This window comes from Sminthopsis crassicaudata, chromosome 5 (assembly GCF_048593235.1).
Source record: "Sminthopsis crassicaudata isolate SCR6 chromosome 5, ASM4859323v1, whole genome shotgun sequence".
NCBI classification, from domain to species: domain Eukaryota; kingdom Metazoa; phylum Chordata; class Mammalia; order Dasyuromorphia; family Dasyuridae; genus Sminthopsis; species Sminthopsis crassicaudata.
The window spans coordinates 232,770,524-232,795,375 of NC_133621.1; the positions used below are offsets into that span (position 1 = coordinate 232,770,524).

The 24,852-nt window shown below is 45.9% G+C and overlaps 2 protein-coding genes across 5 annotated transcripts; both read left to right on the forward strand.

Moving 5' to 3' along the window:
* The first annotated feature begins 1,640 nt into the window (after positions 1 to 1,640).
* LMBR1L (limb development membrane protein 1 like) lies at positions 1,641 to 12,298 on the forward strand. Of its 4 annotated transcripts, XM_074270486.1 has the most exons (18): positions 1,822 to 2,026; positions 2,954 to 3,199; positions 5,148 to 5,232; positions 5,984 to 6,017; positions 6,946 to 7,085; positions 7,282 to 7,385; positions 7,563 to 7,689; positions 7,858 to 7,926; positions 8,647 to 8,711; positions 9,095 to 9,167; positions 9,322 to 9,405; positions 9,546 to 9,622; positions 9,861 to 9,938; positions 10,171 to 10,244; positions 10,416 to 10,506; positions 10,602 to 10,668; positions 11,252 to 11,413; positions 11,614 to 12,298. In XM_074270486.1, exons 6-18 carry the CDS (start codon positions 7,332 to 7,334, stop codon positions 11,679 to 11,681), a joined length of 1,089 nt encoding a protein of 362 aa, XP_074126587.1. In that variant the 5' UTR covers positions 1,822 to 2,026; positions 2,954 to 3,199; positions 5,148 to 5,232; positions 5,984 to 6,017; positions 6,946 to 7,085; positions 7,282 to 7,331; the 3' UTR covers positions 11,682 to 12,298. The 4 variants fall into 4 exon arrangements, with proteins under 4 accessions (XP_074126586.1, XP_074126588.1, XP_074126587.1 ...); XM_074270485.1 differs by lacking the exon at positions 2,954 to 3,199 and having other exon boundaries at positions 1,641 to 2,026; XM_074270487.1 differs by lacking the exons at positions 2,954 to 3,199; positions 5,148 to 5,232 and having other exon boundaries at positions 1,805 to 2,026.
* Positions 12,299 to 13,708: 1,410 nt separating this feature from the next.
* On the forward strand, positions 13,709 to 23,250 carry DHH (desert hedgehog signaling molecule). The gene is made up of 3 exons (XM_074270482.1): positions 13,709 to 14,331; positions 17,898 to 18,159; positions 18,418 to 23,250. Exons 1-3 carry the CDS (start codon positions 14,020 to 14,022, stop codon positions 19,041 to 19,043), a joined length of 1,200 nt encoding a protein of 399 aa, XP_074126583.1. The 5' UTR covers positions 13,709 to 14,019; the 3' UTR covers positions 19,044 to 23,250.
* The last annotated feature ends 1,602 nt before the right edge of the window (positions 23,251 to 24,852 follow it).

A 24,852-nucleotide genomic window follows, 5' to 3' on the forward strand; every position in this document is an offset into this window, starting at 1 on the left:
GGGTACCTGAATGCGGCTGACCTAATGGGGGGAGGCACCTAGGATGACATAATGGGAGGTACTGGAGAGGCTCCTGATATTCTAATGATGCCTAAAATGGATAAAAGACCTTTATTTCATCAAACATTAAGAGGGAATGGTTATAATCTGAGGCAGAATAACTGAATAGGACAATTAGGGAAATTGGGTCAGGACTTTAAAAGAGAACTGTGGCACAACATAAGCTGCTTGAGAGCGGGACTATTTTTGTATCATTCTTTGTAACATCAGCATTTCATCCGCTGCCTAGCACTTAAGTGGCTAATAAGTCACTGACTGACATCTCCTACCTCTCCCTCCACTTACTCTCTCCCTTTTTGCTAATTCTTTTTAGGAACTTAATCTTAACTAGGAACTTAACTTACTAAAGAGCACAATGGCAGGTTCTTTGGAAGCAGCCCACCTTATTGCAGGAAGTTCTCTAGGAACTTTGCCTGTCATACGGCATTTTTCTCTCTATTAATGGCCAATTCCATTAGGAAATGGCCAATCTTTCCCCTTTTTAATAGCTAAACTCCCCTCTGACACTTAGCTCGCTGCCGACAGCACATTAAAATCTTTGTCTTTTGGTTTCTACAAACTCTCTTGAGAAACTTTACCCTTGTGCCTTACAAAGGCCTTGTTTTTCTTTCTTTCTTTCTGATAGTTGAGGGCGGAGGTGGGAAGCTTTAATCCAGGAGTCCAACAAGCAGCTTGATGGACAGACTGGAAGGCTTTAAAACGAATGAGCTGAGGGCTTCTTGGTTGTTTTTTGTTTTTAATCCTAGAGTCAACAGGAAACCACTGATTGTTAGGTTGTGCTTTAGAAAGGCTGCTTTGGCAGTTACGTGTAAAGTATCAATTTTTAAAGCGGAGGACGAATTGGAGAAGACAAAGACCAGAACGGGGGAGATTAGTTAGTCCACTATGACAACACTCCAGGCAAGAGATCGGGAGACCCGACAGTTTTCACGCCCTTTAACCTTCTCAAAGAAGAGGACGAAATCATCAGTTGAGAAAAGTCGGGGGGAGGGATTGAAGCGTTGAGGAGAAAGATGGTGCGCGGTAGGGAATGTCCCCGAAGGCTGTCGGTCCTGAATAATGGGCTCGTCGGCCGCGGGCAGCCCCAGGTGGAAGCGCGTAGTTCTGCTGGGCACCAGAACGAGTGTGGCCCATTGTGAAGGAAAGGAATGAGCACAAGCTCCTGTGGAGAAGGGATCCCAACGTTACAAGAAAATAACTAGGCTAGGGAGATGCATTTGCATTAAATGAATGTTAATTAAATCGACAGTTCCCAGGTTTTTCTACCAAAGTAAGTTAGTTCTTGAAGGTTCTGCCCGCGCTCGGCCCTCCAGCTCTCCGGGTCAGAGAGGTCTCCGACAATCCGTCCGGAGTCCTTTGGCTTCGCTAAGACCCACACAGCCTGCAGCCCGGCGCATCCGGGGCACAGAGACACCTCGCCTTCTTGCTCGAGGTAAGCCTATCGCAGCACATCCCATGGTGGAAAAACAGTTTCCTTGGATTCTAAACACCAATGAATTAAGCGTATTCGGCTGAGATCCCGCCCACCCCTTGTGTCGTCATGCCGTGCCTTTAAAATGGAACGCGGAAAGCCACCTCCCTTATTTTGTAGCGAAGTCGACGGATACGCTTTTCGTTCGGAACGCGGTGGCGTCTCCACCTTAAAGGGCCCGGCGCGACCTGGGGCCGCGTCCTGGTTTGCGGTGAAGTGCTTGTCCATACCCCTTTAAGGGCGGAGCTACGCGGGGGAGGGACGAAGAGAGGCGGTTGAATCTGGGACTTGAGTGGGTCCGGTGTCTTAGCCGAGGCCGCTGCTGGGATTCCGGGTGCTCGGCGGCGGCGGCGGATTTTTCTCCCCCCCGCTTGTCCTCTCCGGACTCCGGAGAAACCCGCTCCCAGCCATGCTGGTCAGAGCATGGAAGCGGCTGACTACGAGGTGCTGTCGGTGCGGGAACAACTGTTCCACGAACGAGTCCGGGAGTGCATAGTGAGTGCGGGCGTGGGGAGCGGAGGGATGGAGAGGCTGCCGTCCGTCCGCCGCTCCGTCGGGGGCTGGGGCCGGCGCACGGCTTCGGGCTGTTAGAGGCAGGGGCGAGGCGCTCCTCGGTTTCAGGACTTCCAGGAGCCCCCCTTCCCGCAGGGACTCTGGGGAGCTTTCAGGTTTTCCGCCAGCCCTGCTGGATTACGTGGTGAGTGCCTCAGCGGGACGGCTGGGTTTGTGTTCTCCCCAAAACTCCGCGGAGCATCCAAACCAGTTACCCCGAACTGAGGAGGCCCCTTTGTGAGCCCGTTTGGAGGGGATGTTCGGAAGGAGAAGGGTGTTTGTAAGATGGGGGACGGTGGCCCCCGGGGAGAGGCCCAGCTCCTCCGTGGTTGCCCTGGGTCAGGTCCCCCTAAATAAATTTCTCTAGAAAGAAGAGTCCGGACCCTTTTCCCACTGTAGAGACGCTCCGCTCCCTTCTCCCCGGCTGGCTCCCTGCTCCCTGCTTGCCTGCAGGTGTCTCTTAGAGCGGTAGTAGGCTAATTCATCAGACACTCCATAAATGATGTTTTTCTGGCTAATGTTCCAGACTCTCCGGCCTTGTGAGCTAAGCTGAGCCGCGGTCCTCGCTTCTAGATCCACCCCCCGTGCCGCTCCCTCTTTTGCTGTCTGTAGCTTTTGTACTTCAGGTTGTACGTACAGAAAAGGGAAGGGAAGAGTAAAAGCTGGGGGTTGGGCTCGGTCCCACTCTGTTATCCCTCCGTAAACCCAGAAACCGAAGGGGCAGGCTTGCGCCGCTGAGGAAAGAGCCAAGTCCAGAACAGTTGGGAATCGCGATCTGGAGCTTTCTCTTCAGCTAGTAGATCGTAGTTTCAGTTCTAGACAGATGACTGTTGGCAAGTTTCTGACCCTCATTTTCTTCATCGGCAACAGGAAGGAATAATTACCCATGCTATCCAAACCTCATAGATTGTTGGTGAATTGTCGAGGACCGTGTAAATGGGAACTGTTATTAGTGACACTCCTGCTTTGTGAGATCCTGGAGGCCCCCTTTAGGCCTCCCCATGACAAGAGGAGTCTGCCGAGCTGCTTCACCTGCTAAGGGAGCAGCTCAGCCTTAGCCCAACGAGGATTGCGTGGAACTCCAGCCTGACCTTTTGAGCTCTCCTGCCTTCTTGGGTATGATGCAAGCCAGGAGATTGAGGCATGGGCTATAAAATTGCAGAACTTCTAGAAGATTGCTATTTTACTACGGAGGTGACTCTTCACCTTTTTGCCACAAGAGCCTTGGTTCTTCCATGCACCTAATACCAGCCTCTAGAACAAGGATTATTAACTGCCTTTTGTGCCACAGGTCTCTTGGTGAAGCCCAAGGACACCTCAGAATGTTTTTAAATGCATAAAATATGTAGGATTATAAAGGAACACCAAAATACAGTGAAAAAATATATATTTTTAAAGTGGAACAAGTTTAGACTCCTTGTCTGGAGTACCTCCACTTCCTCCAAATTGTCCTGTCCTCCTGGTCCTCACCTGAACTCAGCCCTGAGGTGGTTTTTTTCCTGGCCATCTTCATGCTGTCCTTCAGCATGTGTTCCTAGCAGAGCCAGAAGTTTACCCTATTAGAGTAAGACCATGGTTCCCGTATAGAGCATGATATTTAATGAAGAGAATCCTATGCTTAGGAGTCAGGAGATCTGAGTTGTTATAATTAGTAATTACTCAACTGCTTTCATGTTTACAAATCATTCTTCTCATAATAACCTTGTGAGGTAAATGGTACAAGTATTTCCTCATTTTATATATGAGTAAACTGAGATTCATTGATAAAGTAATTTAGTGACAGAGCAAAGCTAGAACTTAGATAAACCTTGGTCTTCTGTCCACTATATCGCATTGCTCCATTTCTCACGCTCCAAGCTCTGCCCAGGCATTTCCATTCTGTGGACCTCAGTGTCTATTCTGGCTGAGTCTGGGTGATCTTTAAAATATGCATCTAAACTTATTTAAGAGAAGGAAAGGCGGTGACTGCTGCCACTCCATTGTTCTTAGATTAAAACCATTAAAGCTAGAAATATTAGTTACTAAAGGTAGAAGAACTTAGAGACCAGCTGACCCCCATATTTGAAGAATATCTGACAGCAGTAGTTGTCAGTGTTGGGAACAGAAGAAAGGATACTTTAAAGCCCTTTCTCCTACTTGGTAGCATAGAAAATGAGCTTTTTTCCCTCTGTTCAGCCCCTGGAATTTTAGATATATAAAAATGGCTATAGGGCTGTGCCTTAGGAGGAAGAAATATGAGCCTTAGAATTGAGTCCTCCTCATCACAGAATATCTACATTCACTATCTGCCACAGTAGCTCTCAAGGTGTCTGCATTGTAATTAGGCACTCCTGCTTCCCAGAGACTCCATTTGGTCCTGGGGTTATACTGAATTTGGAGTACCTGTGGGGTGAGACATCAGGAATCAGGATCACTGGGGTTAGAGCTGGAAAGGACAGCTGTTTTTTGTTTTTTTTTAAGTCTTCCCAGGGTCTTACTCTGGTTGTCTGTTTATAAGGCACTCTAAGAGTGGGAGGAACTCCTCTTACTCATCTGACTATTTTAGATCTTTCAAGATATATGTAAATTTACTTCTGCTTGTGTATGATCCCATCCATTTTGTTGCAAGGAAGAGGGCTAATTTGGAGTCCCCTTGCTGCCCAAGAAAACTGGGAAGCTCACCTTTCTTTGCCCCCATCCCTACCCCATGTGTCTAGGACAAGCTCTGTTGACCTTGCTTGATATTTAAGGCAGAAACCAGTAGGACCTCCTTAGCTATGAGAGTAGTTCTGAGGTAAGGAGGATTAGAAAGGAGGAAGGATTTCATTCGGGTGATGTGGCTGGGAATGTCTGGGGTTTAAGATTATGGATCCAAGCCCAAAAAGAGGCACCCTCGCACAATGGAAAGATCACAGACCCCAGAGTCAGGCCCTGAGTTAATATTCTACCTCTGATGCTTATTGGGTATGTTAGTTTACCTGTCAATGCTTCAGTTTCTCCATCTCCAAACTGAGAGGGTTGGACTGGATGGTTTGGAAGACCCCTTCCAACACTAGTGCTACCATTCCTATGATCTTCCCTTCAGATCTCTACTCTGCTGTTTGCAACACTTTACATCCTCTGCCATGTCGCTCTGACCCGATTCAAGAAGCCAACTGATTTTACCACAGGTATGGGTGGGCAGCTTTTATCAGACTCTTCAGCTGCCGTGGTGCTGGCGGCCATGCAGGAAACCTTGGGAATGGGGTGCAAGTGTGCTCCCTTGAGAAGGGAGAGGGCTAAATTGTTCTGAGCTATCTTTCCATTGACTTTTCCCTTCTTGTGAGCATAGATTCCTTGTTATTCCCTCTCCCTGGACTGCCTAGACTCTTTACCAGAAGTTCTGCCAATTCTCTATTCATCTTTCTACTCAGTGGACAGTATTCCAGGATCTGCCTATGAGGTGATGGGACAAGTTCTCTGTAGTATATGTTTTGGGGAGAAAGGAGAGTGGTGCTCTGGGCCAACCCCATCCTGGTAGGTAGCTGGCCCTTAAAGCTCCCCAGGTGACCAGGAAATTCTAGAATCTACTGTCCCATCATTTTCATGAACCCAGCCTGTAACAACTGATTTCACTAGCCACTTGTTTATGGTCTTGTTGGTGTCCAAAGGGGAACCTGTGACAGTGATATTTCTAGGAAGAGATAGGAAGGGAGGGGCAAATTGTGGTGAGGAAAGTGGAGGAGGAAGGAAGATAGCAATACTAGATATTACAATGTTTTCCTTTGCTTCCTGGGACTGGAACACCAGGTGCACTCAACCCCTGTCACTGTGCATCTGAATTCTTTCCCCATCTCTTTAAATAACTAATAATACAATATCTCTACTAGAATCATAAGCTGATGTCTGTCTTTCCTTTGGTGTTTCTTTCTGTTCTGACAGTTGATGATGAGGACGCCACAGTCAACAAGATTGCGTAAGTGTTGCCGCTGATCACCCAGGGCCTATTTGGCTAGAGACAATGATGCCCCAGAGTTTGGAGAAGGAATCTTAGCTAGCTAACTAGTTGAAGTGATATGGTTTGGGGTGGGGGTGGAGGGATTGATTCTTTTTTTTTCACAGATATCTACACCCTATCCCCAGCCCATTCCTTATGTTGATACATTCTGGAGAGACTTAGAAAAGTTGTTGCTCTAGTCTCTTTGATGGCCCGAGTCACTGGAAATCGAGATTAGTTTGGCTCCTCTTCTCTGTGCCCAGTGTGAGAGCTCCTCAGGACTTGAGTGGTAGAACTAAGCCTTTGCTTGTTTGGGATGGAGAGATGTTATGGTCCCATGGGAAGAGAAAGAGATGGGAGGGGAATATTCAAATATCCAACTAGGAGGGGAAGAGAAACTGGCCTGGGGACCATGACTCCTGCAAGAGACAGCATGTACCCAGCAGCTGGTAGTGGATGAGGCTAGAAGTTCCTAAGGTAATTATCATCCTACTATGCTTACTTCCCACACATCCAGGACAGATGTTTTTAACTTTTTGTGTGTGTGTCATGAATTTCTTCCATAGTCTGGTTAAACACATTTTCCCAGAAGATTTGTTTTTAAATATTTGAAGAAAATGCTAGATTTCTGTTAGAAGTTAGGGGAAATTAAGGTCTAATATTTTCCTGTTCAAGGTTGTATATTCCCTGAAATCTTATCACACTTGCCCCAAATTAAGAACCCTTGGTCCCAGGGTAAAAGGTTTTATGAGGGATAGAGCTAAATGTTCCCCTGGTAAAATCCTTCCTAAGCACTTCCTCATTGCCTCAAATTCCAGGGAAGAAGGGACAGCATTAAAAGGTACTACAAAATGGTCCGTGGGACTATAAGGTTTAGGACTAAGATTCCAATTTCTTATATCCTTAGACTTGGGCTCTGCACCTTCACCTTGGCAGTGGCATTGGCTGCAGTCCTACTCTTGCCCTTTTCCATCCTCAGCAATGAAGTGCTGCTCTCCCTTCCCCGAAACTACTATATTCAGTGGCTCAATGGCTCTCTCATCCATGGTAAGAGCATCTCTCCAAAAGGTAAACTGACCCCTCAGCTAGGATTTGCACTAGGCCTTGTCCCCAGGGATTTGGAATAGAGTAAAAAAAATGGAAGTTTCTTCAGCTGAAGGCCTGTCACCAGTTATTCCAATTCCCTGTCCCTTTTCCTCTCTCTCCTATTTTAATCCAGTCTTTGTTGTCTCTTCTACCCTAGGACTCTGGAACCTTGTCTTTCTCTTCTCAAATTTGTCCCTTGTCTTCCTCATGCCCTTTGCCTACTTTTTCACTGAGTCAGAAGGCTTTGCTGGTTCCAAGAAGGTGAGAAAATGAGAGAGGGGGTAAGGGAGTTGGTTTCCTAGGTGTTCCTTCAGTCCTGTCCCTAAATCTGGTCCCACATATCCCCTCCCCAATGTTAGTCCAACTTCCTCTGATTCTTCCTTCCCTAATCATCTACTAATCATTCTTCCCCCTCCCCCACTTATTCCCATTCTAAAGGGGGTCCTGGGCAGGGTATATGAAACAGTGGTGATGCTGCTGCTCTTGTCACTGCTGGTGCTAGGCATGGTGTGGGTGGCCTCTGCTATTGTGGACAACAGCAAGACAAGCCAGGAGTCTTTATATGGTGAGTGATTCCAGATGGCCCCAGACTCCTCCATTGGCATTTTCATTGGTAGAGTTCTTTCCTCTAGACTCTTCATCTTGAGGCATTGTCTGATGGAGGGGGACAGAAGGAAGGGAAAGGAAATCCTGTGACTTTTCCCTAACTCTTTTTTGCCTTTCTCCTTACCAGATCTCTGGGAATACTACCTTCCCTACCTCTATTCCTGCATCTCTTTTTTTGGTGTGTTACTCCTTCTGGGTGAGTTCCTGGTCACAGTTTGTATAAAATTTTTCCTTTTTAATTTTTTTTCTGATATACTGGGGAATGGGCCCAGGGTGGAAGTCGAGAGAGTGGATAAGAAATCTGACCTTCACAATTCCAATAGATTTGATGAAAATGCCATCCACATCCAGATAGAGAACTATAGAGTCTGAGTATGGATTGAAGCATACTATTGTCACCGTTTTTGTTTGTTTGTTTTCTTTCTCATGTTTTTTTTTTTGTTTTTTTTTTTTTGTTTTTTTTTTTTTGTCTGATTTTTCTTGCACAACATAAGAAATATGGAAATATGTTTAGAAGTACTACATTCTTCCCCCATCCCTGAGGCATGGGGTTTAGTGACTTGGTTAGATAGCTAGGAAACGTTTTAAGTGTCTGAGACCAGATTTGAACTCTGGTGCTCTATGTACTACGCCACCTAGCTGCCTTTTTTAAGCTACATTTTTAACCTATATTGGATTGCTGTTTGGGGGAGGGAGGAGGTAACGGAGAGCAGAAGAGAAATTTGGAATACAAAGTCTTAAAGAATGAATGTTGACAACTATATTTACATGTTTTTGGAAAAATAAAATACTATTGAAAATAATAGTCTATATTATATATATATATATATATATATATTGAAAATTATAGTCTATAGGGGAATAATAGTCTATAGAGGGAAGGGGGAACTAACTATGAACTTTTCTTGCTTTGCAGTGTGTACACCACTAGGCCTGGCCCAAATGTTCTCTGTCACAGGGAAGCTGTTGGTCAAGCCCAGGGTATGTGGTATCCCTTTCCCCCTCTACCTTTCAGGGAGATTTCAAGCACAGAAGTGGTTAGATAAATGGAGTTTTGTCTCCTTTTCTTCCAGACTTTCTCTTCTTGGTTTTCTTGGTTCCCTTTCTGCCTTGATTTTAGGAGTCCTGTATCTTTCCTGCTCTAAACCTGTTTGTAGGGAAGGGTCTGTGAGGTCATTGTCATACCTGTCCAGTGATTTTAGGTTTTCATACTACTCCTCTCGTTTTGTTGTTTCTTTTTCACCATGTTGTTGGCCTCTTGGTTGGGGGTGGCAAATGGGTAAGGCAGGGGACACCCAAGGCAGGTCAGAACCCCAAGGCTGTTGAAACTACTGAAAATCCCTACCTCTCTTCCCACTGCCTAGCTGCTGGAGGACCTGGAAGAACAGCTGCATTGTTCAACCTTTGAGGAGGCAGCTCTAACCCGGAGGATGTGTAGTGAGTGGCCTTCTCCCCTCAGGAAGCTCAAGGATAGTTTGTTGGAGAGGAGGCAGGACAGTGAGGGTTGATTGGTAACTTGGAGGTGAGGGGTAGGAGAGCAGTTAGGACAGACACACAAAGATCGTCTCTCATTACTGTTCTCCTGACCTAGACTCCACTTCCTGCTGGCTGCCTCTGGACATGAAACTGCTGCATAGACAGGTCATGACCCTGCAGACACAGAGGCTCATGCTGGGTATGGAGGGGCAAAGAGTATCGTGAGCAGGCAGGGAGGTGGCCTTGGAGAGAGGAGGAGGAGGTGGGAACAGCTGCTTTGGGACTTCCCTTTCATGACCACCAACCCCTTATTGATTGTACCTTCCTGTCCTTGCTCAGAGAAACGACAGAAGGCCTCTGCTTGGCAGCGAAACCTGGGTTATCCACTAGCCATGCTATGTCTACTGTTGCTGACGGTGCGTGTAGGGCTTGGTGGATGGGGGTAAATCCATTGAGTGAATACGTTTGTGGCACCATGCCCAGGGGCAGGCAGGGGTGGGGCGAATGAGAAGAAAAAGAGATGTTTCATGGTCACAAAATGGGGAGAGAGATTCCAGGAGGGACCTGTTGGGGGCGGGAGTATCCTTTCTCCGGGGACCAGGATAGAAGCCAATGAGATGAGTTTCTGCTTTTTCCTCTTCCTCCCCCTACCAGGGCCTCTCTGTGCTCATTGTTGCTATCCACATCCTGGAGTTGCTCATTGATGAGGCAGCCATGCCCCGTGGCATGCAGGTACCAGTTTTTCCCTTCCTTCACAGCCAATCCCAAGGCATTTTGCTTCCTTGTATTTTGTTTTGTTTAAGACTAGTTCCTATTAGCAAACATCCTTGGTTTGCCAGAAGCTGGGGGGGAGTAGGTTGGAAGAGGGAACCAAAAAGTCCCTGACCACCGAAGGAAAGTGATGAAACAGATCCCAGAGGAGAGTAGTAGTACAGGTGATGACATCCCCTCTTTCCCCACCCAGGATACCTCATTGGGCCAGGTGTCATTCTCCAAGCTGGGCTCCTTTGGTGCCATCATTCAGGTTATCCTCATCCTGTATCCTTCCGAAGAAACTTTATCTCTCTCTATCCCTCATCCCTGCTTGCTGTGAAGTGCTGGACTGGGGGCTTGGGCTACAGGTGGTAGGAATTGGACAAATGAGGGGTAGAGGGGATGGGGAAGAAATTTAACCATTTTGATGCCAGTTCTTCCTTAAGTCATCAGCAGTTATCTGATGCTGTCATCTGTGGTAGGCTTCTATAGCTCTCCATTGTTTCGAGGCCTTCGACCTAAACAGCAAGATACAGCCATGACCCAGGTATTGGGGGAGGAGGAGCTGGGGATTTTATTGGGGTCAATAGGATATTGGTAGCAGCTCAAGGGATCCTAACTTTTTCCTTTCTCCACCCTTAGATCATTGGGAACTGTGTCTGTCTCCTGGTGCTGAGCTCAGCCCTGCCTATTTTCTCTCGGACGCTAGGTGAGTACTGTTGGCTTTGTGGGGGTGATGGAATCCTTGTACTTCTAGACTAAGTATTTGGAATGAAGTAAGAGGTGAGGATGGGTTCCACTATGGGGATGAAGGAAAGATGAATAGGACAGCGCTGGCTGGTCACTACAATAGGAGTATATGCCGGGACTTTGCTTTCTTTCCTGTGGGCTTATTAGTTTGGCCTTATTCACTGCATTTGTTCAGACTTTGGGTCCATTTTTAACTAATTTTTTCAGACTGAATTTTTTTTTCCCCTTAATAACCTTTATTTTTTCCAGTTACATGTAAAGTTTCCCACATTCACTTTTCTTAGTTCCAAATAGACTGCATCTCTTAATGGTTTGTAGGAAATGGGAGATAGAAGTGATTTGAAGTAGATTGGGGGGGAGGGTGGGGAGGAAGACATCTTCAGTACTAGTGATTGCAGTGCTGACATATGACCACATGAGGACAGCAGAGAGCCAGCTTCTGAGTTGATCTAGGGGCCAAAGGAACCTCTTCTTAATCTGAGGGGGGTTTTAAGAATTGATTCCTTTTTTAAACTATGTAGTTTTCCTTTTTCTATTCATAGGGCTTACCCGATTTGACTTGCTGGGTGATTTCGGGCGTTTCAATTGGCTGGGAAATTTCTATATTGTGTTCCTGTATAATGCAGCCTTTGCTGGCCTTACCACCCTTTGCCTGGTCAAAACAGTCACTGGAGCAGTTCGGGCTGAGCTCATCCGAGCCTTTGGTGAGGGGGAAGGGATTGGAGTTGGGGATGACGGGTTAAGGAGGGTGATAGGAGGTTTCTGAGGCTGAATGGAGAGTTGTAATTTACAGGTAGGGGTATAAATAAATTTTGTCTATTATCTAATGAACCAAACCAAGAACCTTACTGAGTGACTTTACTACCAGAGAGCCTTACCTCTGGCTGCCCATCTTTCTCCCCAGGTCTTGATAGACTACCACTACCTGTCTCTGGATTTCCACGTCAAGACAGCAAGACACAACTCCAGTGACCTTGATCTTAGAGTTGGGTGGAATGGAGAAGACTGAATACAGCCAGGCTTGGAATGGAGTCCTGGAGGGGGACTGGGTGCTCTCCGAGGCCTGGAATTTTGTGTGTGTGGGGAGGAGTTGGCAGATAGCTAAAGACCTTTGCACTGCTGTATAATCTGAGCCAAAGTTTGGGGCCCATTTCTTTTCCCTCCCCCTCCCCCTTTTACCAACCCTTTTCAGAAAAATGTGGGCCTCTGGCTGGAAGGCTGGATACCTGCAAAATCAGTTCCTAGCCTCATCTCCGTTTACATATTAATCTGCCTCATTAGAGTCCTGGGCACTGTCCCTGGCCATGTTTACATGATCTGATGTGCAATAGGGGAGGGAAGGAATTGGGAAGTGGGGAGAGAATGGGGAGACAGACCATTTCTCTGGAACACGTTGACCTTAGCCCTCTGTTGTCTTGCCCCTAGCAGAACCAAGCCTTCTGTAGGGCCTCTCTCAATGAGCTGGGTCCTGGGATGGGATGAGACCAAGAAGGGGTTTGTTCCCTCTGAAGCTAATCTTTGTCCTCTTCTTTCTCTTCCCCTATTTTTCCCTCCCCCAAATAAAGTTGTTTTCGTGGGTTCTTTTAAAATTGTTCTCAATATATTTTTACAAGAGTATAATTCACGGACATTTTCTAAACACCAACAATGGTCTAGGCACTGGGGATACAAATATAAAAGTGGAGTCATCTCTATTCTCAAGGAATTTATCTTCCATTGAATATTTCACCTTAAAGGGTATGGGGATAAACATTACTGCTAACTCCTGGTTTTCTTTATCCATTTGCAATCGGTAAAGAAAGTAGAAATCCTCCCTGATCCCTGCTCCAAACCAGATATGTTTAATTAATTTCAATTTAAGTTAAACCACTTCACCCACTCTGCTAACCTCCCCATCCCACTCCACCCAAACCTTTCAACCAGACTCAAGACTGAACATACTGTCTCCCAATCTATTCCCAGTTTCTGTATTTTCAGTCCTTAGTCTGGGGGGGGGGGGAGGGAATCCTGCCCCCTAACTGCTACTTTTTAATTGCCTACATTCATTCCCAATTTGGATCTGAGGCAGAAACTTCATTGAGATGAGGGGTTTGGCAAAAGGGCTAGTGTTAAAGTGCCTCCTATGTGTACTGCCTTTGTCCTTAAAGTTTTCTCTTCCCAGAATGCAACCTGAGCTCTCAGTCTCAGAATCATATGTGAGAAATTTTTTTCTCTGACAGTAGGAATAAAGGGTTGATAGATATTGGGACAAATTTCCTCAGCACCCCTGGTCTCTCAAGCTATGCACTCCAAAGCAAAAACTGGAAAGTTGGGAATTGGTGTGGACTAGGATTTATAATAACCCTTTGAGGTTTCATACAGTATTTTGTATGATTCTCCATCCCTGAGATGCAAAAGCTATTATTCCCATTTTACAGATAAACAGACCAGAAGGTTGAATAACTTTCCCAATCACCCAGCAAGTAAGGAAGGCAGGATTCAAACTCTGATCTTGACTCCAGCTCAACACCATCTACAATGCCACCTATCTGTGAATGAGGCATATAGAGTGTGAGGAGATGTGAGCAGAGATCTAGTGGGGTGGGGGATTCTTAGAATTTGGGGGACCGGTATTCTCAGGTCAGATATTCGAACTCTCCAGAGGGCACTGCAATGTAAAACGTGCTTAGAGAACTGGGAGGAGATCCACGCAAGATGGGGTGGTACCCGTAAAGGTATAGCCCCAGCTTTTATCAGTCCTTGAGGGAGAGCCAGGCTTGTCGAAGAACTCGAAACGGGGGGGGGGGGGGGGGGGGAGAGAAGGGAGGGACGCTGCAAAGCCACTGCCATTTCTCCCTCTCAGAGTATCCCCAGATCTTCCCCTACCCCGGGTTAAGGCCACGCGCCGGGTGCGAACTCCAGTCTGGGACGGAAAACCGGCTGCACATAAGCTGGGTAGGAGGGGAAGAGGGGCGTTGGGTCTGATGCTTGAGCCTTTGGGGGTGGGGCAAGAGAATGGGAGGGGCGTACAGCCACTTAAGGCGGAGTTCGGCAACACTGTCCTGGGTAGCAAGTAGAGCCTGGTCCAAGGCTGGTACCCATTGCCCCTTTCCTAGAGTGTTATGTTATACTCCCCTACCGGCGGCTAACAAACTCTGGGGGACATGAAGGAAGAGCCTCAATATCGTGACCGTTTTGCTCAGCTACGGACATCAGTGTGAGCCCCGCGCTCCCTGGATAAATCTCCACCTGCTGCTCATCGGAAAAGAAATGTCCAACTGACAAGAAGCCCCTGTGAAGACAGATATTCCATCCCCTTGGGGCTGGTGCCATGGCGCTGCGGGCGAGCCTGGTGCCCGTGTGCTGCCTGGCACTCCTGGCTCTACTAACACTGCCTACCAGGAGCTGTGGACCCGGCCGGGGACCCGTGGGCAGACGCCGCTATGTGCGAAAGCAACTTATACCACTACTCTACAAGCAGTTTGTGCCCAGTGTGCCAGAGCGGACTCTGGGTGCCAGTGGACAGCCCGAGGGCAGAGTGGTCCGGGGGTCGGAACGCTTTCGAGACCTGGTGCCCAACTACAATCCTGACATCATTTTCAAGGATGAGGAGAACAGTGGAGCTGACCGCCTTATGACCGAGGTAAGAAAGCCATCCCCAGCTCTCGCCCTATTCCTCAGGTGTCCGCCGTTACCTGGACTGGATATACTCACTGCCTGCTTGCTCTTCTCTGTGGCATTCAGGGATGGAGTTCCTACGACACCTAGAACACTTCTTCACCATTCAGACCTACTCTGTGATTGTTGCGATCTAGCTAGGGCAAGCCTCATCTCAGAGGAAGATATCCCGAGAGAGTACGGGGGACTAAGCTGGTGGAAGGGAGAGCAATTAGGAAGGACTAATGAGAGTGAAAGGGAGAAGTCGAGGTGGGGGAGGGGTGGTGGAATGGCGGCAGGCGAGACGGGAAATGACTGAGGCGTGGACCGGGGGTCAGTCACCGAACTAGGCAGGAAGGGCTGAGGTGAGCCGGGGGCCAGCAAAGCCCTGGAGTTATCAAAGAGTCTCCAGAGGAATAAGGGGTAGAGCTTCAACAGCTGACCCTAGGGTGCCAGGCTCTCTCCAGGACTGCTCAGAACTGTGGCTAAGGATGTGGAGAAAGGAATTCCTGAAACATAGGGCGGAGGTACCCATGCTGGGACATTTAGAAGCTTTGTCCCATTTCAGGATACCTAGCTCCCATTAAAAGATTCCATCCCCCTCTCCAGTAACATTTTCATGTGCTCATGACTATTTCTGAGAATGTATTAGAAAATTCCTATAAAGGGTCTATGTTCCCAAGAATCCTTTCCCACCTGGAGAACATCCAGGGTGAGGTTGGGGTCAGGGTTCTTGCTGAAAGAGCTGTCCTAGCAACACTCTCCTGTGTTTTTATATCTGGTTTTTAAACCGACATCCCAGCTTGTCAGAATCCACTATGTCTAACTTCTCTGGAACCTGGGGAATCTTCCTACTTGAGATCTAGAAAGTCACCAACTCAGAAGTTAATATGAAAGTCTAGAGCACTTGAATCTCATAATCCTGTTGGATTGAGAATCCCATTTCTGGCTAACTGGAAATGTGTACTGGATATCTAGAAGATGAAAACAACTTTCAACAATCAAATAAATGCTCAAAAAAAAAAAAAAAAAGCATTGGAGCAATTGTCTAGATAGAATAATGGAATGTTAGAACAGGGAAGGGAACTCAAGACTCACCTCCTCCCATCATCTCATTTTCTAGATTTAAGGGACTGATGCCCAGAGAAAAGTGACGACTACAAAGTCACTCAGTTCATTAGGAGCAGAGTTAGGACTACAACCCACACCTATTTGAATTTCCATTTTCACTTCTAGAATCCTTTTCACTGATGTGGGAAAAATTACTCCCTAATGAACAGCCTTCTAACCATAAACTTCAAATTTAGAGAGTACATATTGAGGTAATTGCAAGCAGTTTTCAATTTGGGAGGGCCTACAAAGACTTGCATTTTACTCTCCTGGTCTTTTGAGAAAAACAAGATTACCTTTGCCCTCTGTGAAGAACTGGAATAAGACTTTAAAAGAGTTTTGTTTTGTTTTTTTTCTTTTGCCATTATACAACATTTAAGAAGAGAAGAAAGGGAGAAGCAAGATCTTTCCTCTGGATAAAGTTTTTCATTTTCCAGACTAGCTGTGTGATTTTGCAAAGTCACAACTTCTGTCTGCCACAAATTACTCATCTGAAAAATGAGAACAATAATAGTAACTATCTTGCATGGTGATTATGAAGATCAAATGAAATACTGCTTTGACACTTTTTTTTTTTCCTGAGGCTGGGATTAAGTGACTTGCCCAGGGTCACATAGCTAGGAAGTGTTAAGTGTCTGAGATCAGATTTGAACTCGGATCTTTCTGAATTGCTTTGACACCTTTAATCCTGTATAAATGCTGGGTATTCTAATTCTGGAAACTGTCGAAATTCTCTTCGGACAGAGAATTCATCTTCTTTACCCATTCAAACCGAGACCCCAAATCTATACTTCCAACAAGTTTCCTGCTCAGAATCATTGCCCTGGGATTTGGGGATTCCTTCTGTGGCTTCCCCTTCTAGCCAAGGGGTTTCCTCCTCAGTTCTGTGCCTACTCTACCTGATCATAGTTCTCAATGACACCTGTAGCAGGCAGAATTTAAATGGAATCATATATTGTATAGAAATAGATGGAAGTCGCCCCATTCCACACAAAACTATTATAAGATGTTCTTGAGACCCTCACCTCCCAATGCTTGGCAGCAAAATGGCCCACTGAACTGAACCCAGTTCTCAGTGTTCCCGCCCCCGCAGGTCAGGACCTTCGCTTAGCCTAATGGCCACGGTGTCGCCGAGATTTTTCTAGCTTTTCTCTATGCAGAACTTTTTGGAGGTGTAGAAATTATGGGTAGGAGATCAATAGGAGTATTTACACCCCACTCTTTTGATAAGGAAAAGCAAAGTTAAAGGTGAATGGGCGGGGCTGAGAAGAAAAGGAGGCTGTCCGCGCTCCGCCTCCTCCAGGGGGTTCCTTTCCAACCCCTCCCTTCTCTAGGAGTCAGGCCAAGGTCTCTGGCTCCTCGACTGTAACTAAGAGCGATAACCGCAGCCTCACTCCCCCAGAACCAAGCTGTGAGTCTTCGCCTCCCTTCTCCGCCCACCCGCAACTTTCACCTCAGATCAGGGATCTCATTCCTGGGCAGTCCCGGCTGGGCAGCGCACCCCTTATTCTCAGGTTCTTCAACCCTGCCCTGCCAGGCAGTAACCTGGAGGAGTGAGAGGAAGGATTTCTGTGCGCTTAGAGATCCCCAGCTGACACTGGGCCGACAAAGCGTTGGCAAAAGCTGGGGGAGGGGGCTGCGGCGCTCCTCTGGGAGAGGGGGGTGCGGCTCACTGCCCTTTATTCTCCCCGCGCTGGGGTGGCTGAAAAGAGTCTTTGTGGCTAGAGCTGCTGAGCTCGCTTCTCCCGCCACTGCCCCGGCCCCGGCCCGGGATTCTCACCCGGTTAAGTCATCCCGGAGAATGGCCATTGTGCTTTCCGCAGCCCCCGCCACTCTAACCTTTCCTGTAGTCTCGGCCCCTCTGGGCGCCCCCTAGGTTCTTCACGCCCACTCTCTTTCCTCCAGGCATGTGGTGCCAGAAAGGGTTAATGAGGGGGAGGTGGTGGTAAATCGAGTGGCGGGAGGAGGAGGAGGAAGGAAGGAAGGAAGGAAACAGTGCCCAGTGCCAAGGGAGGCAAAGAAACAAAAGATGAATCAGGCGGAGGGAGGTCTGGGCCCAAGCTGAGGCCCAGATGGCTTAAATAGGGACTCTTCTTGGGGGAGTCAGCCTAGCCTCCCCTCACGGTTCCGGGATCTTTCTCTGTAGAGCGAACTGCTGGGAGGGAGGGAAGGGGGGAGGGAGAAAAAAGGGCAAGCATCTAGATTCTGAGTTGAATCCAGCACTTGTGGAGAGGAAAGAGGAACCAAAAGTGGAGTAAGATAAGATTCTCCTCGTAGCCTCCATTCTAGGAATTAGTTGAGAAGGGTGAATGGTTCAAAGGTATTGGATGGGGGGGGGGGGGGAACCTTTAGTAGTCCGTTTCACTTCTCTTCCCATCTTCCTCGCCTCTACTCGTATGCTGATTCTACTCCAAAAACTCACTCACCCTCATTTCACCTCAGCGCTGCAAGGAGCGAGTGAATTCATTGGCTATCGCTGTGATGAACATGTGGCCTGGAGTGCGCTTGCGGGTAACCGAGGGCTGGGACGAGGATGGACACCACGCTCAGGACTCACTACACTACGAGGGCCGGGCCTTGGATATAACCACATCGGACCGCGACCGCAATAAGTATGGGCTGTTGGCACGACTGGCAGTAGAGGCTGGCTTCGACTGGGTACACTACGAGTCTCGCAACCACGTGCACGTGTCTGTCAAAGCTGGTAAGAGAAAGGCTTGATCTGAGTGCCGGGATCCTAAAAGCATCACTTGCTGGGGAGGGAAGGGAATGATACCGTATGGGCCTGAAAAGGAGCCCAAGATATCATTACAAATCACAACGAATGTTTCTCTTCTAGCCAGTTCCTTGCTCGGCTGCGGGCAAGAGGGGTGGAGATGGATTGTGAGATGGGAGTGAGATTGGGTGTCCGTGGGAGTCGTGTCATCCCAGGTTAAGCTTTCTGCCCTTGCTCTCACCACAGACAACTCTCTGGCAGTGCGAGCAGGTGGCTGCTTCCCGGGAAATGCCACGGTACGTCTTCGAAGCGGGGAACGGAAGGGACTACGTGAATTACATCACGGAGACTGGGTGCTAGCTGCAGACGCAGCTGGCCGAGTGGTACCCACGCCCGTGCTACTCTTCCTGGACCGAGACTTGCAGCGCCGGGCCTCTTTTGTAGCAGTGGAGACTGAGAGGCCCCCGCGCAAACTGCTCCTCACACCCTGGCACCTGGTCTTTGCGGCTCGCGGCCCGGCGCCTGCCCCGGGCGACTTTGAACCGGTGTTTGCTCGCCGATTGCGTGCTGGGGACTCGGTACTTGCCCCAGGCGGGGACGCGCTTCGACCTGCGCGCGTGGCCCGCGTGGCCCGGGAGGAGGCTGTGGGTGTATTCGCACCTCTTACCGCGCATGGGACTCTGCTGGTGAACGACGTCCTGGCTTCCTGCTACGCTGTCCTGGAGAGTCACCAGTGGGCTCATCGTGCCTTCGCGCCCTTGCGTCTGCTCCACGCGCTAGGGGCTCTGCTACCCGGTGGCACCACCCAGTCCATCGGTATGCACTGGTACTCTCGCCTCCTCTACCGTCTGGCAGAGGAATTACTGGGCTGAGAGTTCAGGGTGGAAACACCCGAGCACGGGCAGAGACGTGGGAGTCTGGAGAGAAGAGGATACAGACAGAATATGAAATATTGGGAAGGAGGTACAGAGAGAGAGATGAGGACAAAGGAAAAAGGATTGGGTGTGGGGCTAGGTTGAGGGGAGTTTGACAAGGTGTCCTAAGGAGGGATAAGAAGATTGCGCTTGGATGAAAACACCTAGCCACCATTATCTCCTCAGCCTTCTACAAATTCAGTTCGTTTAAAATCAACAAACATTTATTAAACATTAGGCATAAACTATATGCAGGGTATTTTACTAAATATGGGAGAAGATGAAAAGTAGTCCCTGCCCTCATGGAGCATAAAACCATCTTACTCCCTTCTGAGTGCCCTAATTCCTGGCCGATAATTTTATTTTTCTATTTATAAATGGTAATATAATCTTCCAACTCTTATCCCTGTTGTATGCCCAGTCGGGCATTAAGAAGAGCTGTGATCAACTCTAATGCTATCACAATCCTTTTTTCACCATGTGATCTAATAAAAGGAACAATCTAGGTATGAGATATCAGCTCTGAAATGTCCTAAGTTTCAGCTACCATAACCCTCCCCCTCTTCTACCAGTGCAGTTCTAATGTTAGCACAATGCTCCCAAGGACTCAAACGTAAACCTCTAGCCTACCTGTCCTAGGGATCGGCAGCCCATTTGAAGAAGAAATGCAAAAAAAAAAAAAAAAAAAAAATCAAGCTGGAAGGCCAGGATTTGGGGTATCTTCTACTCAATCGGCTGCTGCTTTTTCTCTTTCCCACCCCCAATCTCCCACCTCCTTGCCTCCTGTTCCTAATCACCCTCCTCCATGAATTCCAATTTCAGTTATTTGCATAATGAAGGTCAGGATGAAGGGGATGGTTCTTGGAAAGTCATATTTTCCCTTATTTCCCAAAGACTCCAAGCTGGAATTAGGACAGTGATGGTGTGCGTGTGTGTATGTGGGTGTGGGTGTGTGTGTATACAAGACTTGTGCAGGCCTTCTCTCAAAACACCTCACTTCCTCATCCTTTGTAAGACATAAACTCTTACACAAAGTCTGCTGATTAGCCCCTTCCCCCCACCTTCTCCTAATATATATGGTGTGGGAGAAGATAGATGCTGAGGCCTGCCTGGTTAATGAATGCCCATTCAGACCTAGAAGACAGGTTTGGAACTTGAACAGAACAAACACTTGAGATTCTTTGTGAGTCTTTAGGTCTCAAAACAGAAAATTCACACCTGCATCCTAAGAAGGACAGAACACTGTAAATACCTCTAGGATCCAGAAATCATAAAATACCAAGTTTAGTTTTGGTGAGAAAGAGCAGAGGACAACCTCTCGGTTTGGTGCTGCTTCCAAAGGCCACAGGACCCTGGTGTGTGCCACCCTCTGGTGGCTTTGAGAACTCTTTTCTAGCAGTCTATGCCCTTTAAAGAAATGATGGTTTATTCCTACTCAAGTCAAAGGAAAGGGGAGACTGTACCATATTTCAAAGTTATGGGTAGGACTGAGCAGGGGAAAGGGGTTTGTTGAGTTTATGAAAAGAACAGTATTCTTAGGGTTAAGATCTAGAATAGCTTTCCAGAGCGTGTGGTCAGAGCTTAACTAGAAATACTAAGAGCAAGTAAAGGAAAGTTATAGACAGAGGAAAATTCCCTCTATGTTTGTGTTCTCTAGCCTCAGTCAATACATAGCCCTGTTTTCCTTAGGAGATAGGAACACAATAGAAAGAAGAAAATTGGAGTACTGCAGCTTTCCCCCCCTCCCTCATTCAGGTTCTTCAATATCAATCATCTGTGTGTTGTGCTATATCTTTTAGCTACCTTTTTTCAATTCTCATCCCTTTTTTTTTTTAAATCTCTACAGCCTTTGAAACTGTTAATCACTAGCTTCTCTTTGTTCTCTCCTGCTTTTCTTCCTACTCATCTCACTGTTTCTTCTCAGACTCCTTTGCTAGATCTTCATCCAGGTGGCACCTAATACTGCATTGATCCCCAACTTGATCCCTTTTTTCCCTAGTCTATAATGTTTCATTTGGTGATCTCATCAGCTCCCATGGATTCAATTATCATATCAATGCAGATGATTCTCAGATCTATTCAATTCTAATCACTTGGAGTCGGGAAGAATCTCTTCTGCCTTCAGATACTTACTAGCTGTGTGATCCTGGGCAAATCACTTAACCTCTATTTGCCTTAATTCAGTGGAGAAGGATATGGCAAACCACTTTAGAATCTTTGCCAAGAAAACCTCATAAACAGTATTTACTATGGCTCAAGAAGTCAAAGAGAGTTGCACATAATTAAACAAGAACAACAACCTTTCTCCTGATCTCTAGTCTCACATCTCCAGCTGGATCTCTTAAATTGGATGTCACAGTTATCTCAAATTCAATATGGCCAAAACAGAATTCATCTTCTTATCCTCCTCCCACCACCACTTATACCATAAAACATTTTACTCTTTTCCTAACATCTTTATTATTATTCAGAGTACCACAATCCTCCCAGTGATCTAAGGCTTTAAATATAGTTATCATCCTTGACTCCTCACTCCCTCTCACCAGCCCCCACCTCCATCAAATGAGTTGCCAAATACTATTGATTCTCAACATTTCTCCTCTACACCCTTTGTACTCTGTGGTGTACTCATCTCTTCACGAGTGATCCTGTTGCTCTAGGCTGATGGCTACTTTCCAAATGGGAAGTCTCTCCTAATTCTAGTCCATCTTCCTCCCACCTATCGATGTGATCTTCCTAAAGCACAAGTCTGAGGTCTGACTCTGTCAGTTTCCCATTCAATAAGCTCCAGTGGCTGAAAATCACCTCCAAGTTCAAATACAAAATACTTAGTTTGGACATTTAGAGTCCTTCATAATCTATTTATATATTCAATATTCTTATGGCTTATTTCCTTCTATATATTCTGTAGTCCAGTGACATTGGCTTCTTTGCCTTTCCTTAAATAAGACACCATTCAGTTCTGGGTATTTTTTTCCTCCCAGACTGTTACCCATTCCTGGAATTCTCTTCTTCCTCATCTCTATCTTTTCTTCCTGGCATCCTTCAAGACTCACCTAAAATCTCCCCTTCTACAAGAAGTCTTTTCTGATTCCTCTTAATGCTTGTTCCTTCCCTCTATTGACTGTCTCCAATTTATCCTGTTTATAGCTTCTTTGCACAGTTGTTTGCATGTTACTTTGCCTGTTAGACTATGAGATCCTTGAGAGTGGGATAGTATTTTTTTTTTCCTTTTTCTTCATTCCCATTACTTAGGACATAATAGGCACTTAATAAATACTTGTTGACTTGACTTGGGATTCCATGAAATCATGATCAACAGTCAAAATTTCAATATAAAAAAGTTTTCAACTTAATTGACAAATATTTATCAAATGCTTACAGAAATCAGGGTGTTGATCAGGAAGCTTGAATGGAATGAATTCTCCTCCTTCCACTTGATAAAATTAAAGGGAAGAGACCTTTGGTCAGGAAGGGAAACCTTTCATGGAACCAAACATATCCTTAGCTCCATTCTGAAAGACACAAATTCCAGTAAGTCCTGATTGATTCCCATACCTGAGGAATAGCCTAAAAATGATTGGCCAAAAAGCAAAGGAGAATGACCTTAGTTGAATTGTAAGGACAATGGAAAGCCAATACCTTTTGGATGCATCTCTTTTGAGGTCCTTTCCACCATTTCCCCTTAGACTTCCATTAAGAGGTGGGTGTCATGGAGAGGATGAGAGATTTCTCTTCCCAAAACCCTATGAGAGACTTGCCTAAGCTAACTTAAGGCAGCACCTTATGTCCCTGGTATCTTTCTTCTACTTTTTTATTTCTTTCCCTGAGCATAGGCCAGGTATTTTGGATCCTGAGAAATGGATGTTTCTAGCTTTGGTGGTAACTTTGTATCATCACTAGTTAAGTTTGGGTGCTGGCTACCCAGAAGAAGATGAAAGCATACTAGCATGCTTTTGGGAGAAGAGCACCATGACAGGAGAATTCTGCAGGTGAAGGACTAAGGAAAAATATTCTCAGCTGGACAGGAGATCTGGATCTTTTGAGTTGCTCACTTGGGGAGAATAACAAGTGTAATGGGCTATTTAAGATGTTTTGTTTCTTTATTTGTTAATGCTTGTCTTTTGTTCCTTAAGTACATTATGTGGTGGAGGAAATAAATAACTGTTCTATACCTTGTTACATACCTTGTATATTGCATACTTTTACTTGAAGGGATTCTGTTACCCACATTTTGGGAAGATCCTAAACACAAATCATACCTAAGTTTTGTTTCCAAGATTTCTCTGAAGAAGTTTTAGTCTGGGTTATGGTTAGAGTCAGAGAAGAAAAAGCCTGACCACCTCTTTTCATCCTTTTGTAGTCAGACCTGTAACCCTGAGATAAATTCTGATTCATTTAAGCCCTTTTGTGAGAATAAGCTGTCCTAAGCCTCAGGGCACATAATTGTATAAAAAGCATTGTGCTAGGAATATAAATACAGAAATCCTAATGGTCCCTGCCATTCTACTGGAGCAAACATATATGTATATATATATATATATATATATATATATATATATATATATATATACACACACATATATATACACACATATATATATATATTTATATATACACACACACACACACACACATATATATATTTATATATACACACACACACACACACACATATATATATTTATATATACACACACACACATATATATATATTTATACACACACACACACACACACACATATATATATTTTTATATACACACACACACACACACACATATATATATTTTTATATACACACACACACACACACACACATATATATATATATGTAAAATGCAAGACAGAGTGTAATTTGTTCAATTGTGGAATCCAGACAAGATTTTCTAGGAAATTTGAGGAGGAAGAAACCACTTTCATCTGAAGAATCAGGGAAGACTTTTCACTGAAGATAAAATCTAAGTTAAAAATTTAAAAGAATTTTACCACGTAGAAATGAGGAGAAAGTGTTTTCCAGACATGATAGATGACCTGTTGTGAATGAAGTAGGGCTAGAAAGCTCAGGATATATTAGGGGAAGAGTCGAGTCTAATTGGAGCATAATAAGCTTGAAAGTGAACAGTAAGAAACAAAGTTAGAAAGATAGAAAATTGCAGACTGACTTGAATAATCTTGAGCAAAGGGAAAGGGACACAAGAAATACTAGAGTCTCTGGATGACTGCTTTCATTAAGCTTAGGTTACTGTATTAGTTTTGCAGGAAAGGAATAAGATATCTGAGCTATCCAACTCTCAGCACTTAGCCCACAGACACAGATGCAGCATTCCCTCTCTCCCCATCCCTCACTACCAAGACCATGGCTTCAGTGGTAGTACCACGCAGTTTGATTCAACTTCCATTGACTGGCCTCAGATTAATCAGAGAGATGAAATGGAGTATTATTCAGAATATTAATTTATAAAATCTATACTATATTCATAGTATAGCTTATGAGCCTCTACTTGTCTTGGCTTTCCTCTCTCAGCATAAAACCTCCCCCATGTTCTAGATTCAGCACATTGTTATTACATAATTAATATAATTAGCATAAAATGAAAGGAAATTTTAATCAACCTTCCCTATATAGATATATTTATCTCTAACCATTTCCTAAACCTCCTCCCATCTGCCATGCTATATTGTCAAGTATAGTTAGGGAGCATCCCCAGCCACATGTACCTGTAGTTCATAGAAAGGAATAGGAGAAAGAAGTTCGTGTCCCTTG

Excerpts from the sequence above, each read along its gene's own strand:
- DHH (XM_074270482.1), top strand. The coding sequence starts at position 14,020 with ATGGCGCTGCGGGCGAGCCTGGTGCCCGTGTGCTGCCTGGCACTCCTG. Across the intron at positions 14,332-17,897 it reads CTGACCGCCTTATGACCGAG|CGCTGCAAGGAGCGAGTGAA; the intron begins GTAAGAAAGCCA and ends ATTTCACCTCAG. Across the intron at positions 18,160-18,417 it reads GCACGTGTCTGTCAAAGCTG|ACAACTCTCTGGCAGTGCGA; the intron begins GTAAGAGAAAGG and ends CTCTCACCACAG.
- LMBR1L (XM_074270485.1), top strand. The coding sequence starts at position 1,955 with ATGGAAGCGGCTGACTACGAGGTGCTGTCGGTGCGGGAACAACTGTTC. Across the intron at positions 2,027-5,147 it reads AACGAGTCCGGGAGTGCATA|ATCTCTACTCTGCTGTTTGC; the intron begins GTGAGTGCGGGC and ends TCTTCCCTTCAG. Across the intron at positions 9,939-10,170 it reads CCATGCCCCGTGGCATGCAG|GATACCTCATTGGGCCAGGT; the intron begins GTACCAGTTTTT and ends TTCCCCACCCAG.